At 47.7% G+C, this 17756-nt stretch overlaps 1 protein-coding gene across 1 annotated transcript; it reads right to left on the reverse strand.

The window, feature by feature from the left end:
• Window positions 1–1950: 1950 nt before the first annotated feature.
• On the reverse strand, window positions 1951–15644 carry SMG8 (SMG8 nonsense mediated mRNA decay factor). Its single transcript, XM_007435204.3, has 4 exons — window positions 13659–15644; window positions 10505–10650; window positions 4912–5787; window positions 1951–2487 (listed from the first exon to the last, which is right to left on the reverse strand). The coding sequence occupies exons 1-4, from the start codon at window positions 15523–15525 to the stop codon at window positions 2290–2292; spliced, it is 3087 nt and encodes a 1028-aa protein (XP_007435266.2). The 5' UTR covers window positions 15526–15644; the 3' UTR covers window positions 1951–2289.
• Window positions 15645–17756: the final 2112 nt, after the last annotated feature.

Below are 17756 nucleotides of genomic sequence, written 5' to 3' on the forward strand. Positions count from 1 at the left end.
AAGCTGTAAAAGAATGCAGAGATGACCTTGGGAAGGTATGAGAGAGCTATTAAAAGAGAAACGAAGGAGTGAGCCATTAAACAATCCAAAGACAGAAGCATGAGAAAGCAACTCAAAAAAACCACTGCCTTGATTCTGTTGAGTATAAGACATGACAGAGAACTTGCACGGGTTTTCCACATTCTGCTATTCTACCTTACTACTGTAAAAATCATTCCTGAAATCCATGCCACTTCTGGTTCTTGACTGGGCCTACTTAGGAGGGCTGACCGACGTCCAGGCAGGTTGCCTGAAACTGGTATTGAGAAAGTAGTTCACACCGGAGAATACAGAACAATTGGGTCCTTGTTACAGTATAGAACCCGGTGGGGGGTAAACAATCACAAGGTAATACTCAAATCTCATGGTGAAATAGCCCTGTTCAAAATGAACGCATTTTAATTTGTACTTGAAGCAAAGTAGTCCAAAAGCGTTTTGTTCTGAGTGTGGAATATCTGAAATGGCCACTGAATAAATGTTATGGGGCAGCTTGAAAAGGGCAATGCTGTACCTAAAAGTAGCATAGCGATTAACCTCTAGGTACGAAGGGAACGTACTTAGTGATGCGTCTAGGTACAAAGGGAATCTGCCCACCTTTGTTTTTGATCTGATTTTCAGCCTGGAAACCTGAATTACTGCAATGAACGAGCACACGTATTTGGAGATTTTTTTCCCCAACACGCCGATTACATGATTAGCTGAAGGACTGCTTGGCACTACATCAGTCTGCCGCAGAGCTAAGAATGGCTTCCAAAGGTTCTATTCAACCTTTATGGAGAACCGTGTAACTCCAAATGGCACATTTATTCAAGCAGGCTTTGAAATGCCTCTCTTTTTAATTGGATTTTAATCTTTTCATGTTCATATTGATTCTTTAATGTCAGGTCACTTTTTTCTTCCTTATAAACTTAAATAAGAAAAGCAGGATATTGTAAGACTGAGCTCCATTGACTAGTATCTATTCACCAACCAAATGATTTCAGTTGGCACACTAATTCTCCTTCCCTTGATCCCTCAAGTGTAACAGATTTCTGGGACATCCAGTATAGCAGAATAAGGACAGTTTCCATGGTACAAATGAAACCTCCTATGATGTCCCATTCTCTCTTGATATCCTCTCTAAAAGCCAGATTGGGTTAAGAGTTAAATGAAACAAGGGCCAAACAGTGATTAAAAAACAAGGACATTAGCATGAGAGCTTATAGGACCCCTCAAGTCCTAGCACAGGTATTCGACTTACAACCATTCGTTTAATGACCACTTGAAGTTACAACAGCACCAAAAAAGGTGACTTACGACCGGTCCTTATGACCGTCGCAGCGTCCCCACGGTCACATGATCAAAATTCAGGCACTTGGCAACTGGCATGTTTACGACAGTTGCAACGTCCCAGGGTCACATGATTGTCATTTGCAATCTTCCCAGGGGGCTTCTGACAAGCACAGTCAATGGGGGAAGCTGGATTTGCTTAATGATTATGTGCTTCGCTTAATGACCACAGCAAAAAGTTGTAAAATTGGTGCAACTCACTTAACAACTGCAGTTAGCGTTCTGGTCCCAATTGTGGTCATAAGTCAGGGACTATCTGTAGTAACAGTAGTAAATTTATTCATCATTCATTATTCACCTATAACCAGGTGCAATACAAATGCAGAAGATTCATATGATATTCCAAATATAGTCAGTGTTGTTCATCAATTATGAATATTGGACAGCAGATGGACAAAGATGGAAAATCAGAAACAGGAAAATAAATTAAGGGAACTTTCCTGGGTTCCTTATACCTTGAAAATTTCAAAAGAAAAGTTTGCCAACACAATGAAAAGCAGCACCACTCTTAGGGGTTAAGTGACTGCTAAATTATTTTGTGGCAAGTCTTGCTTGTCTAGAAATAAAACAGAACAGTTATGATTAACGATGGAGAAACAAATGTTTTATTTTTTTTTTCCTTCCTTCATTTCAATCAACAGAGCTTGGCACGCTAGAACTTAGATGTGCCATACCGCCGACACACCCACGATTATAACGTTCTGAACAGGACTTGGCACTTACACGTCGTATCAATACTGAGATTTTGTACGCTGCATGGTGACTCTGCCAAATTAAACCAGTGATTTCTGTAAACATACCAGCTGTATGCGATCAAAATCCATCATTTCAACTCAATTCAGCCGGGGGAAGGGGGCAAGGAAATTAAAAAAAAAAACCAAGAATTGCAGAGCCAATTCAGTTAGCAAGGTCTAAAGAATCCTATTGTATCACTGCCTTTAGGATTCCTCGAAGCACCTTGTAATTCATCAGCTGCTGGTTCTCCTTTGGAGGGAAGCATGCGCCGCGTTCAGTCACATAGGCGTAAGGAAAGCGAAGGACCCACAGCCCATCGGGCGGAAGAGTTATCTCTTGTTTCTCTGGATAAAATACAGGGCAAGGAGGTGGCCCGGGCTGTACCTGGGGGAGAGGAGAAAGAAGCAATTTTCATTTTCAGTTCCTTTTGCATAAAGCAAATTAACTATAAATTAGTTACTTTTATGGGGGACAGTGTTTTGAAAACTCCGTCATGGAGTTTTCAAATAGGCAAATTCCCACCTGCACTCGGTACGCTCACTCCCCCCTCTTCAAATCTTCATTTTGGAGATTTGAATTTGTTATACTGCCATGCTCACAAAGACCTTTTTTACAATCAGGCAGAAGAATCCACATTTGCATCCACAAATGCTAAGCCGTCATGTGGTTTGTTCGGTTTTGGCTTAGAACGTTACGTGGTTTGTAATTTACGGTATATTGTTCAGCCTAAAGGGCAAACCTCTGTGAGTTCTGTAGGCAATCTGTCCTGTGCCTGACCCATTCTCCCCCACACTGCAGATCGGAGAGGAAGGGATTACAAGAGAATAAGCAAGCACACAATGGGGAATTCAGTGGGCTGTTTGGGCAACATGCTTGGGGCTGCTGTGTAACGGATGGCATGAGTGGGGAAGATCCTGGAACGGAACTTCAAGGTTGTCAGGAGGGGGGAGAGACATTCCAGGGCAAGTGCCTCCCCAGCCCACAGCAAGAGGATGAGGCTGGACCCTCCCTAGAATCTCACGGGTTATAGCCACTAGTTGCTTTAGCATAGGTTGAGTCTGGCGAGATTCTGCCTATTAGGTGCAAGCTAGTAAAGGAACTGAACTGTACTGGATTGCCTCGTTGCTGCTCTTGGGCTGAACCTGACACACTGGCACCACCCCATTGCTTTTAACGTGCATTCTCCATGGTGTCCCTGCTTATTCTCTTGTAATCCCTTCCTCTCCAATGAATGTAAAAGCAAACCTTAATTCCCATCTTGCTAATTATCCCAGCACTGGGGAGAGCATTCCCAAAGGCAGGGGAGTGAAGAAAAGGAGAGCAGTTGCGGTCATGGGATTTCCCACTTAGCGACCACTCCGTTTAATGACAGAGCTGCCAGTCCCAATTGTGGTCGCTAAATGAGGACTACTTGTAGCCTTTTCCTATCCTAACATAAAATGTATATTTTCCCCTAGTTTTTATAGGCCTGTGAAGATGGCTATAGGTAGGTTTGCACTTTTACATTTTGATTTGTGTTTATATGTTTTGCATATATGCCTGTTTTACTTTGAGCAAGCTGGTAAAACACGTAACACAACAAACTGAACAGCCAGTCTGCTTTAAGATGCTGGCTGAGGAATTCTGGAAATTGAAGTCCACACATCTTAAAGCTGTCATGTTTGAACAAAAGCCTCTTCTCAATTCCCTCATTTCACTCATGGCCATCTCGGGTTTTAGAAAAGAACAACTCTACATCCATATTTTCTTCCTTCTTGTTCCTCTACCCTTGAATTTCCCTTCCTGTTTTCCCATTGTTATTACATCTCTCAGATGGAGCTCACCTAAGATTGCCCTTTAACTAATCACAAGTATACATGGTTTAAAATTCTTCCTATTTACATTCTTCAAGACTTTCGTTAAGTGCTTAGCTCTCAAGAAGTACAGTGGTACCTTGGGATACGAACTTAATCCGTTCCGTGACTCTGGTTGCAACTCGAGTTGGTCTCAAGTCGAGGTAAAGTTTCCCATAGGGTTCAATGTAAATCCGGTTAATCCGTTCCGCCCTCCAAATTTGGTCGCAACCCGAGGCGAATTTCCCCATAGGGTTCAATGTAAATCCGGTTAATCCGTTCCGCCCTCCGCCTGAATTTGGTCGCAACCCGAGGCAATTTTCTCTTCAGAGCCTGACTCCCGCCAAGCCTGGTCTGCATTTTCTTTGGAGCCATGCTAACACGCACACCAAAAACCTTCGCAAAACACACCACAAGCCTCACCGAACGTCTCCTTGCTACCGCGACCTCGCCCACAGGAAGCCGCGACCACGTGGCAGCAGGGAAAATGGCCACGGATCCGGTTCGTAAGTAGAGGCAAGTTCGTATCCTGAGGTAAAATTTTCCTGCCGAAGCTGGTCATAACCCGAAATGTTTGTTAGTAGAGGCGTTCGTATCCCGAGGTACCACTGTACTGTGAATTGCACCTGGCACTCTTCCTAATCACTGATAAAAATGACTGCTAAACTCCGTCACTGTTTCTATGTTTTCCTCTCCTGTTTGCTTGTGTTATCCTATTATTTTAAAGTTTATCTACGTCCAAGAAATGTGTAAAAGCCTGTATCCATCTGCTGCAAGGAGAAGGTGCAGCAAGGTAAAACAGAGATGCCTGTGCTACACTTCTCCCAATCCTACAATTTAAAATAAAGGACGGGTTGCCTTCCACCCTGCCTGCAAATTTCCTGAACACCCCCTTTGAGAAAAGTAAGATGTAAAGGCAAAGAATGCCTTTAGAGCCAACTCAACGCTCAACTGCTCTACGTGCCCCTCTTCTTACCTGGGGGGTTAGTATTATTTGGAGCGGAGCATCAGGAACCACCACAAAGAGCCTCATCAGCTGAGCATAGTGTGGCTTCAGTCCCCTCCCTGGGTTGGATGAGAGGATGTAGAGGGGCATGTCAGAATTGAGGGCTTTGACGGCTGATTCCTTGGGCCCCCCTCCCATCACTTTCATGATCTTCTCCGGCCCTGAGCACATGAACCTCCGGCCCCGGGCATCTTCGTATTCATAGCCCACGAAAGCCCGAGCCACGTCGTCCCGCCGCCTTCCTCTCCCCATGACCACAGCGCTCCTTTTCCCTGGAATGGCCTTGTTAGGGGCTGGCCAAGAATTGGTGTCCAGGTCACCCTCCTCATCCGTCCGCGTCCGGATGACAATGTCCCAGGGCATTAAGTAGTTGGTCCCCAGAATGAAGCCTTGTTGATCCAAGCCTGCATGGAAGTTGTATGCTTTGGCAGGGCCAAGCTTCACCAGGGACCAGCTGGAGAAGGTGGGGAGAAGACCTTTGGGGCAATTGGAGTGAAGCATCCCGGGCAGATATTCCACCGTGGAGGGCTGCCGGTCGACCAAGCTTGCTCGCTTCTCGCCTTTCGATTCGGCCACCGGCCCGTGAGCTTCTGTGTTGTTGCCTCCGCCCTGCGGATCTGCGGGATAGGTCCCTAAACTATCCGTGGATTGATCCAGACTGAGGGCCAAACTGAGACTGGTGCTCTCCCCCTGGGTTTGGGGCTCCTTTTCCTTCAGCTTTTCAGCTTCCCCTTCGGGAGGGCTGGGTGAAGTCTCATTCTTGGCTGGGGCCGGATCTGGCGTGCTGGGCTGAAACACGGGGAAGTTGATATGGTCCAGCTTTCCGCAACATTTCTCTTCCAGCAGCTGTAACGGGGAGGGAAAACAGACAGGTAGCACAAACAATGAGGTTCAACAGACCCATCCCACACCTGGCACCCTTAAAATGTATTCGGGCTGCACTCCCAACCCATCTGGAAGGGGCCATGCAAATTACAATTGGCAGAGTTTGCTCTGAGCACTCCCCAGGGTGACTTTTCCAGCAATAAATTTAGGCAGGCTATAATGGTATATGGGAATGGCCTTGAGGGACAGGAGGAAGAGCCATGGACTGGACAACCAATGGGCAAAAGATGTCTCAGCTCACAGAAGGAGGAAGGGTGCAGGAAACATTTCCAAAAGGGCCCTCCCTAGTTTTCCGGAGAGTAAAAGGAGACAAGGGAAGAAATGCTTTCAGGTTTGCAAGATTCTGTTAATGGAACCTTGCAATCAAGATAGAGTTAGTACTCATGGTTGTGATTCTTGTCTGGACTACCTCGCAGGGCTCACACAGGCTGAAGAAGCCTAGTTTATTGCTGGAAAAGTTAGCAAGGGGGAGGGTGTTTTTGCTCAGGATCAAAATGCACTAACTGCAAAGGAATGAAGAGATGACCTTGGGGAAGGAACAGAAGAACCGTCATGGGAAAATGGAAAACATGAGGAAAAGACTATGTGATTCTGTTTGGCATAAGATAGGGCAAGGGGAGGAGTTGCATATGATACTGCGTGTGTGTGGCATGTGTGTGCAGGCATGCGTGTGTATCTCTCTCTTTATACACGCACACACACACATATATATTCCATGCCACTTCAGTCGAGTGAATTGGACCCCCTTGCAAAGCACCGGCAGAATCGTCCAACAATCAACAATATAAATGAATTAGTTTCATAGCAATACATAGCATTATAGCATTGCACACACACATCCACACACACACGTGTGTGTATATAATATCGTATTGCTATAAAGCTACAGTGGGGCAAAAAAGTATTTAGTCAGCCACCAATTGTGCAAGTTCTCCCACTTAAAAAGATGAGAGAGGCCTGTAATTTTCATCATAGGTATACCTCAACTATGAGAGACAAAATGGAGAAAAATATCCAGAAAATCACATTGTCTGATTTTTAAAGAATTTATTTGCAAATCATGGTGGAAAATAAGTATTTGGTCAATATCAAAAGTTCATCTCAATACTTTGTTATATATCCTTTGCTGGCAATGACAGAGGTCAAACGTTTTCTGTAAGTCTTCACAAGGTTTTCACACACTGTTGCTGGTATTTTGGCCCATTCCTCCATGCAGATCTCCTCTAGAGCAGTGATGTTTTGGGGCTGTCGCTGGGCAACACGGACTTTCAACTCCCTCCAAAGGTTGTCCATGGGGTTGAGATCTGGAGACTGGCTAGGCCACTCCAGGACCTTGAAATGCTTCTTACGAAGCCACTCCTTCGTTGCCCGGGCGGTGTGTTTGGGATCATTGTCATGCTGAAAGACCCAGCCACGTTTCATCTTCAATGCCCTTGCTGATGGAAGGAGGTGTTCACTCAAAATCTCACAATACATGACCCCATTCATTCTTTCCTTTACACGGATCAGTCGTCCTGGTCCCTTTGCAGACAAACAGCTCCAAAGCATGATGTTTCCACCCCCATGCTTCACAGTAGGTATGGTGTTCTTTGGATGCAACTCAGCATTCTCTCTCCTCCAAACACCACGAGTTGAGTTTAGACCAAAACGTTCTACTTTGGTTTCATCTGACCATATGACATTCTCCCAATCCTCTTCTAGATCATCCAAATGCTCTCTAGCAAACTTCAGACGGGCCCGGACATGTACTGGCTTAAGCAGGGGAACACACCTGGGACTGCAGGATTTGAGTCCCTGGCAGCGTAGTGTGTTACTGATGGTAGCCTTTGTTACTTTGGTCCCAGCTCTCTGCAGGTCATTCACTAGGTCCCCCCGTGTGGTTCTGGGATTTTTGCTCACCGTTCTTGTGATCATTTTGACCCCACGGGGTGAGATCTTGCGTGGAGCCCCAGATCGAGGGAGATTATCAGTGGTCTTGTATGTCTTCCATTGTCTAATTATTGCTCCCACAGGTGATGTCTTCACACCAAGCTGCTTGCCTATTGCAGATTCAGTCTTCCCAGCCTGGTGCAGGTCTACAATTTTGTTTCTGGTGTCCTTTGACAGCTCTTTGGTCTTGACCATAATGGAGTTTGGAGTGTGACTGTTTGAGGTTGTGGACAGGGGTCTTTTATACTGACAACAAGGTCAAACAGGTGCCATTACTACAGGTAACGAGTGGAGGACAGAGGAGCCTCTTAAAGAAGTAGTTACAGGTCTGTGAGAGCCAGACCTCTTGCTTGTTTGTAGGTGACCAAATACTTATTTTCCACCATGATTTGCAAATAAATTCTTTAAAAATCAGACAATGTGATTTTCTGGATTTTTTCCCCCATTTTGTCTCTCATAGTTGAGGTATACCTATGATGAAAATTACAGGCCTCTCTCATCTTTTTAAGGGGGAGAACTTGCACAATTGGCGGCTGACTAAATACTTTTTTGCCCCACTGTAATTCATTTCTATTGTTGATTGTTGGACGATTCTGCCGGTGCTTTGCAAGGGGCTCCGATTCACTCAACTGAAGTGGCAGGTAATAGATAACAAATCAAAACCTTGTGGGTGCTGGATCCTAACCCAAAGGACCCCATTCTCTATAGCAGTACCCTAATTGTGGAATCTCAAACTCCAAACTGTGAAATTGCTCCCCACTTTACTTACAATCCTGGCTGACCTTTAATCCTTTCTGGCACCAATTTAAGAGGTACTGGCACTTCCCTGTTAAATCTTTTATTTTATTTATTTAGAGCATTTCTATCTCTCCATCATTATTAACAGTGCATATTATCAAGTGTTAAATGGCTTGCGGCTCACAACTTAGGGTCTTTTTAAAGGAGCATAGCAGGTGACAGCCCCCAGCCAACCTTGGTTGATCTTGAAAAAGTGAAGTAGGGTCAGAATTAGTTGGTGGTCAGATGGGAGACCACAAGGAAATCCCAGGAGGGGAGGCTAGTGGGAAGTTGGAAAATACTTTCCAGAAGAAAGCAGTAACGACTCTTCCATATTATTGCCAAGAACACTACATGGGTGTCAAGTTTGACTTGAGAGAGGCTTTTCTTTTTTAAAGTTTTATGGTCATAAAAAAATTAATTAATTGTGAATCACTTATTCTTTATAATTTAGTTCTGAATGTTCTATGTATCTTTTAAAATGGTTTTCCTCTGAAAAGCACACACATTTGATAAATAAAGTTAATTTCACTTCCCCTTTGGCAAAAAAGCAAATAAAATAAAGTCTTGGCGCCCCCTACAGGAATGAAACCAGAGCAGAAAAGAACGGATACAAAACCAAAGCGATGATAGATAATTTAGAGAGATTGCTGTCAAAATACGGTATAGGTGTTAAAGACAACCAAGCATTTCAGAGTCAGGTGGCAAAAACAGAAAAATATATTTCTTTTCTAGATAAAAGAATATCCAGATTCTCCAGAGTCATTGGAGTTGGGCAGCCAATAAATTCAAATAAATAAATACATAATACATTTATTTATTTAAATGTATTGGCCACCCAGCTCCAGTTTGGTCTAGTGGTGAAGGCCCCAGGCTAGAAAGCTGGAGATCATGAATTCTAGTCTTGCCTTAGGCCTGAAAGCCGGCTGAGTGACTTTGGGCCAGTCCTTCTCTCTCAGCCCAGCCCACCTCACAGGGTTGTTGTTGTGGGGAAAATAGGAGGAGGAAGGAATATTAGGTATGTTCGCCACCTTGAGTTATTTATAAAAATAATAAAGGTTGGATAAAAAAAAAATCATCTGCCAATATATAATGGATAACTGAAACAGTCTAGTGAGGTAGGTAGAATGCCTAAACTTCCAATATAGGTTCAGCCTATCTCACTGGGAAATATTGTGCTCCGTATGCAAACGCACTCTCTGTCTAACCCACTAACAGGGTTGTTGTGAGAATAAAATTAGGATTTTTATTAGCTTTTTTTTGGAAGGGTACTATTTCCAAAACTTGAATATTTCTTTCAAATCGTATGTTCCCCACTTCTGCATGACACAGTGGAAATATTTTACTTTGGTTTGTTAACTTGCCCCAGCCGAAGCCACAGATCAGACTGGGGGTGAAGGAAGAGTGCTTTAACCACAATCTGTAATCATGGCTTGTTGCTGGTTAGCTTGTCTTAAACACATACTGGCATGTTATGGATCCTGATTTAAAGTCTCACTTCTGGCAAAGCAGCTGTTAATCCTCCAGGAAAACACGCTAGAGTGCACAATCATCTCTGCTGCTCCTGCTTTATGTTTCACTGCCTCTTCTTACATGCAGCCATGCTTTGATTAAAAAAGAGAACAAGGGGAAAAATCAGCTTTTCCACCACTCTCTCCCTGGTGGGCCTAACTCCAGCCACCCAGAGTGGCTGGGAGTTGGGTGGCATATAGATTTAATAAAAAAATAAAACAAATAGGACTGCTGGGATGATCTGCCATTGGCCCCAGAGGAGAAGGGTGTTGGCGGGTGGGACGCTTGGCAGGTTAATCCCAACCCTGACAACAATAAATATGGCTTAGCTTGTTGTGGGAATGTGATCCTGAGCCTAGTGTGGATTGCAAAACACAAGCCTTCTTCTGCACTGGATTTCCAAAATGAAGACTCTGCTGGCCAGGTATGGATCTGTATTTCTTGGAGAGAAAGGGATTACCTGATAGAAATCATAATTTGCAGCTTTGATGTCAAAGGGATCGTCCCGGGGCGCTTGTTTCCTCCCGCAGTTGCAGGCACCGGTAGAACGGGCCCGGCTGTTATGGTGCAACACTGGGGGATTCCGATCCGGTTCTGGTTTCTCCCCTACACAGAAAGTGGCAGAGCAAAAATGCATCAGTTTCATTCCTTTGCAAGAGCAAAGTTTTGCTTCTTGGTTTTCTTTCTTAAACTGAAATGTTTTTTTTTCTTAAACTGAAAAATGGAAAGTTGGCATTTTTGTGTGGTCAGATGCTGTACGTTTTCAACACAAAAATGTCAACTCTCCATTTTTCAGCAGTCACAAAAATACGACAGTGCAATATTCTAGCTTCTAATGAAGTCAGAGGTTCACCCCCCCATTAAAAAGAGAATCTTCTGGTTGTGACATCAGCCCTTTTTTGAAACATAAGCATCTACAATGTTAATTTGGGATTATCTAAAACATTTTATACTTTACAGAAATGCTCTCGCTACATGACTAATCAGTCAGTTGGCTGATCACAGCATGATCCCTGATTACAGGTAGTCCTCGAGTTATGACTGCAATTGGGACAGGGATTGCCGTCACTAAGCAATGCGGTCATAAAGAGCAACATCACGTGACCACATCGCTTAGTGACGGTAATCCAGGCAGTCCTAGTTGTCATCATAACTGAAGATGCATGGGTCATTAAGCAGAAGTAGAGGGAGTCCCAAGTAAGGAGCGCAGGGGTGCTGCAGAAGGTGGGGGAGGCCCCGGGAGGCCAGGCACAGGCCACATGCAAGCCAGGGAATGAGGACGTTGGGTGCTGCAATTGCAGGGAGGCTGAGGAAAGAGGGCGTGGGGGTGTGTGTGCAGGACCACAGGAAGGCTGAAGAAAGAGGGTGCAGGGTGTGTGCGAATGTGTGTGCGATCACAGGGAGGCCAGGGAAAGAGGGTCCAGGGGTGTGTGAGTGAACAGGGGAAGGAGAGCACAGTGCGTGTGAGTGAAGAAAGGCTGGGGGGTGGGGAGACTTACCCCAGCAACTTGCGATCTTCATTGCCGGCTTCCCATTGACTTTGCTTGGGGGAAGCCAGCACGGAAGGTTGCCAATGGCAATCCTGTGATCACAGGGCGCTTGGCAACTGCTTGTAAGTGCGAAGGGGTTGCCAAGCACCCAGATCATGATCATGTGACTGTGGGGGTGCTGGGACAGCTGGAACTGAGGACAGGTCATAAGTCTCCTTTTTCAGCACTGAACAACGAATGGTCATAACTCAAAGACTACCTGTATTATTAGATTTACATCCCACTTTGGAGAGCTACAACTCAGTCTCTTAGTTTCTAATCCAGCACGTTAGCCACTATACTAAACCATGGAAGATATTCACTAATGTCTTTTACCCAAAGGAGGAACACATGCTTTGGATGGAAGCCAGACACTTTTTTGCTGCCTCTGCCCCTGGAATGAAACAAACATCTGAAAAAGCAACTTGTGATGGTCCAGCCAGGGTCAGCACCACCAATAGTGCAGAGGAGTATGGAGATGGCCTTGAAGAAAGCATGCAACACCCATTACAGGTGGTCCTCATTTAACAACCATTCGCTGAGCGACCATTCAAACCTGTGACAGTGTTGAACGGGTGGCAGTTATGACCAGTCCTTGAAGTTCTGGCTGGTGCAGTGTCCCCGTGGTCGTGTGATCATGAATTGCGACCTTTCCTGCCAGCTTCCCACAAGCAAAGTCAATGGGGAAGCCAGCAGGAAGTTGGAAGCCACGATCACGTAAGGTCCTTGTTTAACAACCCGGACAGTTGTCACTTAACAATGTTAACAAGGAACTGCTAGAACTGCCGTCACTAAACAGCACGGTCACGTGACACTGCACTTTACAACCGCATTGCTTAGCAACGGAAATTCCGGTTCCAATTACCATTGTTAACTGAGGAGTACACGTATGTATGTATGTATGTATGATGTATGTAAACATCAGCTTAGTCAGGAAGATGTGAGAAAGAAACTCAAGACTGCCCTGCCTTGATTCTCCTTCGTATAAGCAGAGGGAGGGACAATCCCTTAAGATTCTGCTATTAATCTCTATTACGAGAAAGCAGAATTCCAGTAATTCTTATGGTTTTTATTATCTGACCTGGCCTACCTTGAAGGGCTAGCACGTGGACAGAAGTGGGGCTGGCATACTCACTCCCAACCCTTTCAGCACCTTATCCAATCTGGCTATAAGGGGGCAAAGGGGGGGACATAGGCCCAATGCCTGGGAAAGTCCGTTGCACAGAGCAGCTCTGAGACCTTGCTCTCTCTCTCCTTCCTATTCAGAAGACATGGCTAACAGAGGTCAGCTAAGTTAGCCTTAAGCAAGGTTTAAAGCTCAAAACTAACTCTCTTGGCCCCTTCCTCCTCTGCTGACTGGGTTTAGGTGTTCACATAGTGCACTAACCAGCTCTTCCAGGACCCGGTTAAAAGTATCGGGTAAAGAGTGTCTTCAGGAAAAAGCAAATAGAAGGCACAAGTTGAAAATATTCCTATATATCAATGATTATTGGAAGCTGAAAAGATGCAATATGCTGGAAATGTTGCCTGCATTAGGCCCACCAGAATCCCAAACTATTCTGCATGCTGAATATTTAGCAAGCATCGGCAACATGTTGCAGCAAAGCTCAATTCAACAGATCCCCTTTTAGCACACTTTGGATGCAAATGGACTGAACTGCCACCTGGACAGCCCCCCCCAACCAACAAATCTGTCATCTCTAAAGCAGATTGGACAAGATACTTAAATTTACATTAAACTGCATTATAGTTATGCCTTTTACATAATGTAATTACTCAAATGTTATAAATCACCTCGAACGCTGCACTTTCAGGGTTAATGAGCATTTGGGAATAACAGACTCTCCTTCCCTGTGAACGGTCTGTTAAATCAAAGTTTTATTGTATTCTGAAAAACAAAGAGGACTAGAAACCTTAAGGGAAATCCAAAACTCTGCATTTCCAGCTTTGTGTGTTTTGGGAAAACCCATTGACAAAACGACTCCCCTACCCAGGAGAAAGGCATATGTGCCCAGTATAGAACCAAAAGAGAGGAAGACAATCTGCTCCTCTGAAGTGTCTAAACTTCAAGGGCCTGGAACTCACCCGCTTTGGGTAGCAAATGGAATTTATGCATGCAATGCTGGTCCGTCAGGCTCCTCTCTTCGCACAACTGGTGCCCGTTGCTCCAGAACTTGTAGCAGTCTTCGTGCAACTGAAGGGCGTATTTGTGGAAGGCCGGACCTCGGGCGTGCTGGCTGTAGACCCGCAGCGCCTGGGAGAGCTGGCTCTTGTGGATGGTCATTGTGTAGTTATGAGGCAGGTTGGACTGGTAGGCACTGTGGGCCATGGGAAGGGCCTTCTGGCAGCGGTTCTCGGAGAACTTGGTGTCGATGTCCAAATAGCCCTCCAGAACCTTGATGCTGCCCATGATCTTGGAGGTGAGCTCCCCGCCTGGAGAGGAGTCGCTCTCCTTGCCTTCAATAGCCACCTCGTAAAGCTTCAGGGCTGTGGCGACCCACTTCTGGTAGGTTGGCAGCTCGAAGTGGGAAGGCTGGGGGTTCCTCCCCACGCTGTCATCAAAGCCCTTTTTGCAAAGGACCAGCTCCACATGCTGGAACAAGAATTCCTTCAAGGTGCAATCCACCAGCTGACCAGAGGAGCTGGAACCGCTGCTCCCGCTGCCGCCGCCGCTGCTCTCAGCGTGGAAGGACAACGGCTGTCTCCCGTGCCTCATCATCTGGTACCGCCGCGGCCCCGCCAAGGCCGGGCCCAGCGAGGTGTCGGCCTCCCGGGCCGTGCAGTTGCCTCTCAGCTGCTCCAGCAAGACGGCGATGGGGTCCTCACCCTCCTGGGCCCCGCCAGCTACGATGTAGACGAAAGCTTGGTTGGCCGGGACCGTGAAGAGGCAGTTGATGCTCTGGTTGGTCAGGACCCGGCTCTTGCGGAAGATGCGGTAGATCTGGTCCTCCAAGGCGTGCTGGAGCCGCCGCTTGGGCGAGTGTTTCTTGGGGGGCGGCTTCTCCAGCGGGCCCCCGAGCTCCTGCCCCCGGCCCGGGGGAGGCTCCACTTTCAGGGCCCGGTTGAGCTGGAACAGGAAGAGCAGGCGAGGCGGGCAGGGCCGGCAGAAGAGCTTCCAGTCCTTGCCGACGGGGCAGTCCTTGATGGCGGCCTTGAGGGTGGGCAGGACCTTCTGGCGCAGGCCGTCCAGGGCCCGGAAGACCCGGTCGTAGGTGATGTCGAAGGAGGAGGTGGGGTGCACCATCAGCAGGATGTGGCAGACGGAGAAGAGGTAGAGAAGGTTCAGGCAGTGCGTCTTCTCCTGCTGCTTCCAGAACTCGTGGGCTTCCGCGTGGGGCAGCGGGGAGCCGGCCGGGCCCCCGAGGCCGGCCGAGCCCCGGGCGCCCCCCATGGCCTCCAGGTCCTTGCAGGCCTGCAGCAGCTGGTGGCTGTCGCCGATGGCGGTGAGGACCAGGTAGAGCACCTTGTTCTCCTGGCTGTAGAACGCCTGCAGGTGGTTGTAGTCGCCCTGCGCGGCGCCCGCGGAGGGGGCGGGCGAGGAGGACGACGAGGAGGACGACGACGACGAGGGCGAGGAGGCGGAGGACGAGGAGGAGGAGGAGGAGGAGGAGGAAGGCCGAGGCGGGGCCTCAGTCCCGGGGCCCGCGCCGGCCGCGGCGCCCCCGCCAGCCGAGGACCCGCCGCCGCCGCCGCCGCCGCCGCCGCCGCCCTCCCGCTGGAAGAGCGGGAAGACCTGCCGGTCGCAGACCGTGTTGACCAGGGCGGCCTTCTCCGAGCCGAGCTGCAGCGCCGTCTTGCCGAAGATGCCCACCACGCACACCTCCTCCTCCTCCCCCGGGGCAGCCGCCCCGGGGCAGGCGCCGCCCGCAGCAGCCGGCGCCGCCGCGCCCGCCCCGGCCAGCAGCAGCTCGTGCAAGGCCACCGGGCCCTGCACCGCCGCGCCGCCCACCATCCTCCGGCCCTGCGCGGTGGGCCTCGGACGGGCGGCTCCGCTTCGCGCCGCGATCCGCGCCCGCTGCAGCCGCTGGCCCGGACCCGGGAGAGGCGCCAGGGCGCAGGCGCGAGGAGAGCATCCGGCGCAGCAGCGGCGGCCAATCCACGCCCGCGGCCGGAGAGAGCTGGATACTTCGGCCTTCGGTGACGGTAGAATTAGGAAAAGTGTAGAGGGGCAGGGGCAGGGATTGCAGACCAGACTTCCGGGCTCCCTTGGGGGCCGTTTGCATTTACCAGTCCTCCGAACCGAGATCAGGGACGGGGCGGCTCTTGCCGGGTTTACTTCCGAGGAACCACGGTGAGGAATCAGTCGCGTGACCGGCCAAGCAGCCCTGGAAGAAAACCTCCGATCCCAAGCAAGGGGAAATGCTTCTTAGGCGGAGCGAAAGTTTGCCAACGAGCGTGCATGTTGGGGCGTGGTGGAGAGATGTTGGAAATTTGGCTTAGAAATGCTCCGTTTCCCATGCGATTAGGGGCCTGCCGATTGGTGATCGTTTCTCATAGAAATAGCGCCTGCGGCGTTTTGCTCCAGCGGGTGGAAAGTAAGCGCGGCTGCTCCATAGGAGCCACGCTAAAATCTGCCATTCTCTGCCCCTCTCCTTCCATTGAGGCTTAGCGCAACTCGGAAGTTGATTGCTCTGAAGGAGTCGAGTCTTTTTAAACAGTTATCTTTGAAACCAACCAAAGCGGGGGGGGGGAAGCATATTATTTTATCGCTCATGCGCATTCGGCTCCACGAAGCTCATTGAACTCCACGCTGCCCTTCTCGCTGCCGGCCGATGAATGCAGCGCGTTGGGCAACTGGTCCGCTGGGCTGCTGTTTGACGACTTAGGTTAAAAGCATTAAAAAGGCATAAAATAAAGGCTTAGAAAAGTACTGGAAATAGTCACCCGGGTAAATGGGCATACAATTGCACCAGGATTTGGATTTTTTTAAAATTATGTTCCATCAAGTTGATGAAGACCCTTAGCGACCACCTGGATAGATTCTCTCCAGGGGGATCAGTCCCCAACTTGGTCCCTCAAATCTTCCAACAGAGGACCCGTCGCCACCGTCATTGAGTCCATCCCCCTTGTTACTGCTCACCCTCGTCTTCTTTTTCCTTCCACCCTTGAGGACTTCTCCAGAGAACTAGGTCTTCCCATAATGTGTCCAAAGTAGGGTAACTTGAGCCTTGTCATTTGTGCCTCAAGGGAGAACTTTGGATTGATTCGTTCAACGATCCATCTGTTCACCTTTTGGGCTGTCCATGGTTTTCTCAGGAATATTCTCCAGCGCCAAAGTTCAAAGACATCAATGCTCTTCATGGCTGCTGGACCAAGGACTAATCTGCAGCTTACGACTTATGACTCTTGCCTGCTGGTTCCTTTACTGTTGAGCATCCTAAAAACCCAAAGCTGACCATCACTTCGGTACCCTCATTGCCAAATCTCAGGGTGTTTGTTCTACCTGTTGTCATTAGTTTGGTCTTCTTTGTATATAATTTTAGTCCCATTTTTTCACTGTGCTCCTTGACTTTTACTACTGGAGCTTGCAGATCCTTTGCATTTCCAGCTATCAAACAGGATTTAAAATACATTCATGTATGAATCTAATCTACAGTAATAAATCTTTGCTCTCTGCACATTGCTTCTTTAATGTCAGGTTAAGACTATTTATTCTGGATATATGCATGTCAGATAAATTGTACTATTATTCTTGACAGAAGGGATAGTAACAAGGATAATAAAGGAAAGAACAGGACAACTTCAAATTTCACTCAGAAGTAATAGCAGTTGTACATTGACAGTGATGCATATATGTATAAGACAGTTCTACTCACATGTGAAATGCGGTTTGCACTATCGCCTCCACATCGGGCTGTTTTCTTCCTTTTAGCATACTACCCATTCTCTATACTAGGGCCAAAGTACCACATCCACTGAAATATGACTTTGCCCTTCCCCTATAACTAATAAATACATTAAATTTGCTTTGGGCTAATGGATGGTTTTGAGAGATGGTGAGACCCAGGGGTTGAAATCCATTTCTCAGACCAAGCTGTGGGTTTTGCACTACACGCTTGTCTGGACAAAGCAAGTTAGTTTTGATGGTGTTCCCATTTGCCCGCGCCTGCCTGCAACCCCCCTCCCATGTTCCTTGTGACCCTCTGGGGGCTGCAACCCACAGTTTCAGAACCATCCTGTGTA

This window comes from Python bivittatus, unplaced genomic scaffold, assembly GCF_059951505.1.
Source record: "Python bivittatus isolate LINGU-HERP-01145 unplaced genomic scaffold, Pbiv_v1 ctg000690_np1212, whole genome shotgun sequence".
Classification (NCBI taxonomy): domain Eukaryota; kingdom Metazoa; phylum Chordata; class Lepidosauria; order Squamata; family Pythonidae; genus Python; species Python bivittatus.

What these genes read in the sequence shown, in the direction of transcription:
- SMG8 (XM_007435204.3), bottom strand. Translation starts at nt 15,525, where the DNA reads ATGGTGGGCGGCGCGGCGGTGCAGGGCCCGGTGGCCTTGCACGAGCTG. An exon ending in CCATTTGCTACCCAAAGCGG is followed by an intron (nt 10,651 to 13,658) that starts GTGAGTTCCAGG and finishes CTTTCTGTGTAG; the next exon opens with GGGAGAAACCAGAACCGGAT. An exon ending in CAAATTATGATTTCTATCAG is followed by an intron (nt 5,788 to 10,504) that starts GTAATCCCTTTC and finishes TCCCCGTTACAG; the next exon opens with CTGCTGGAAGAGAAATGTTG.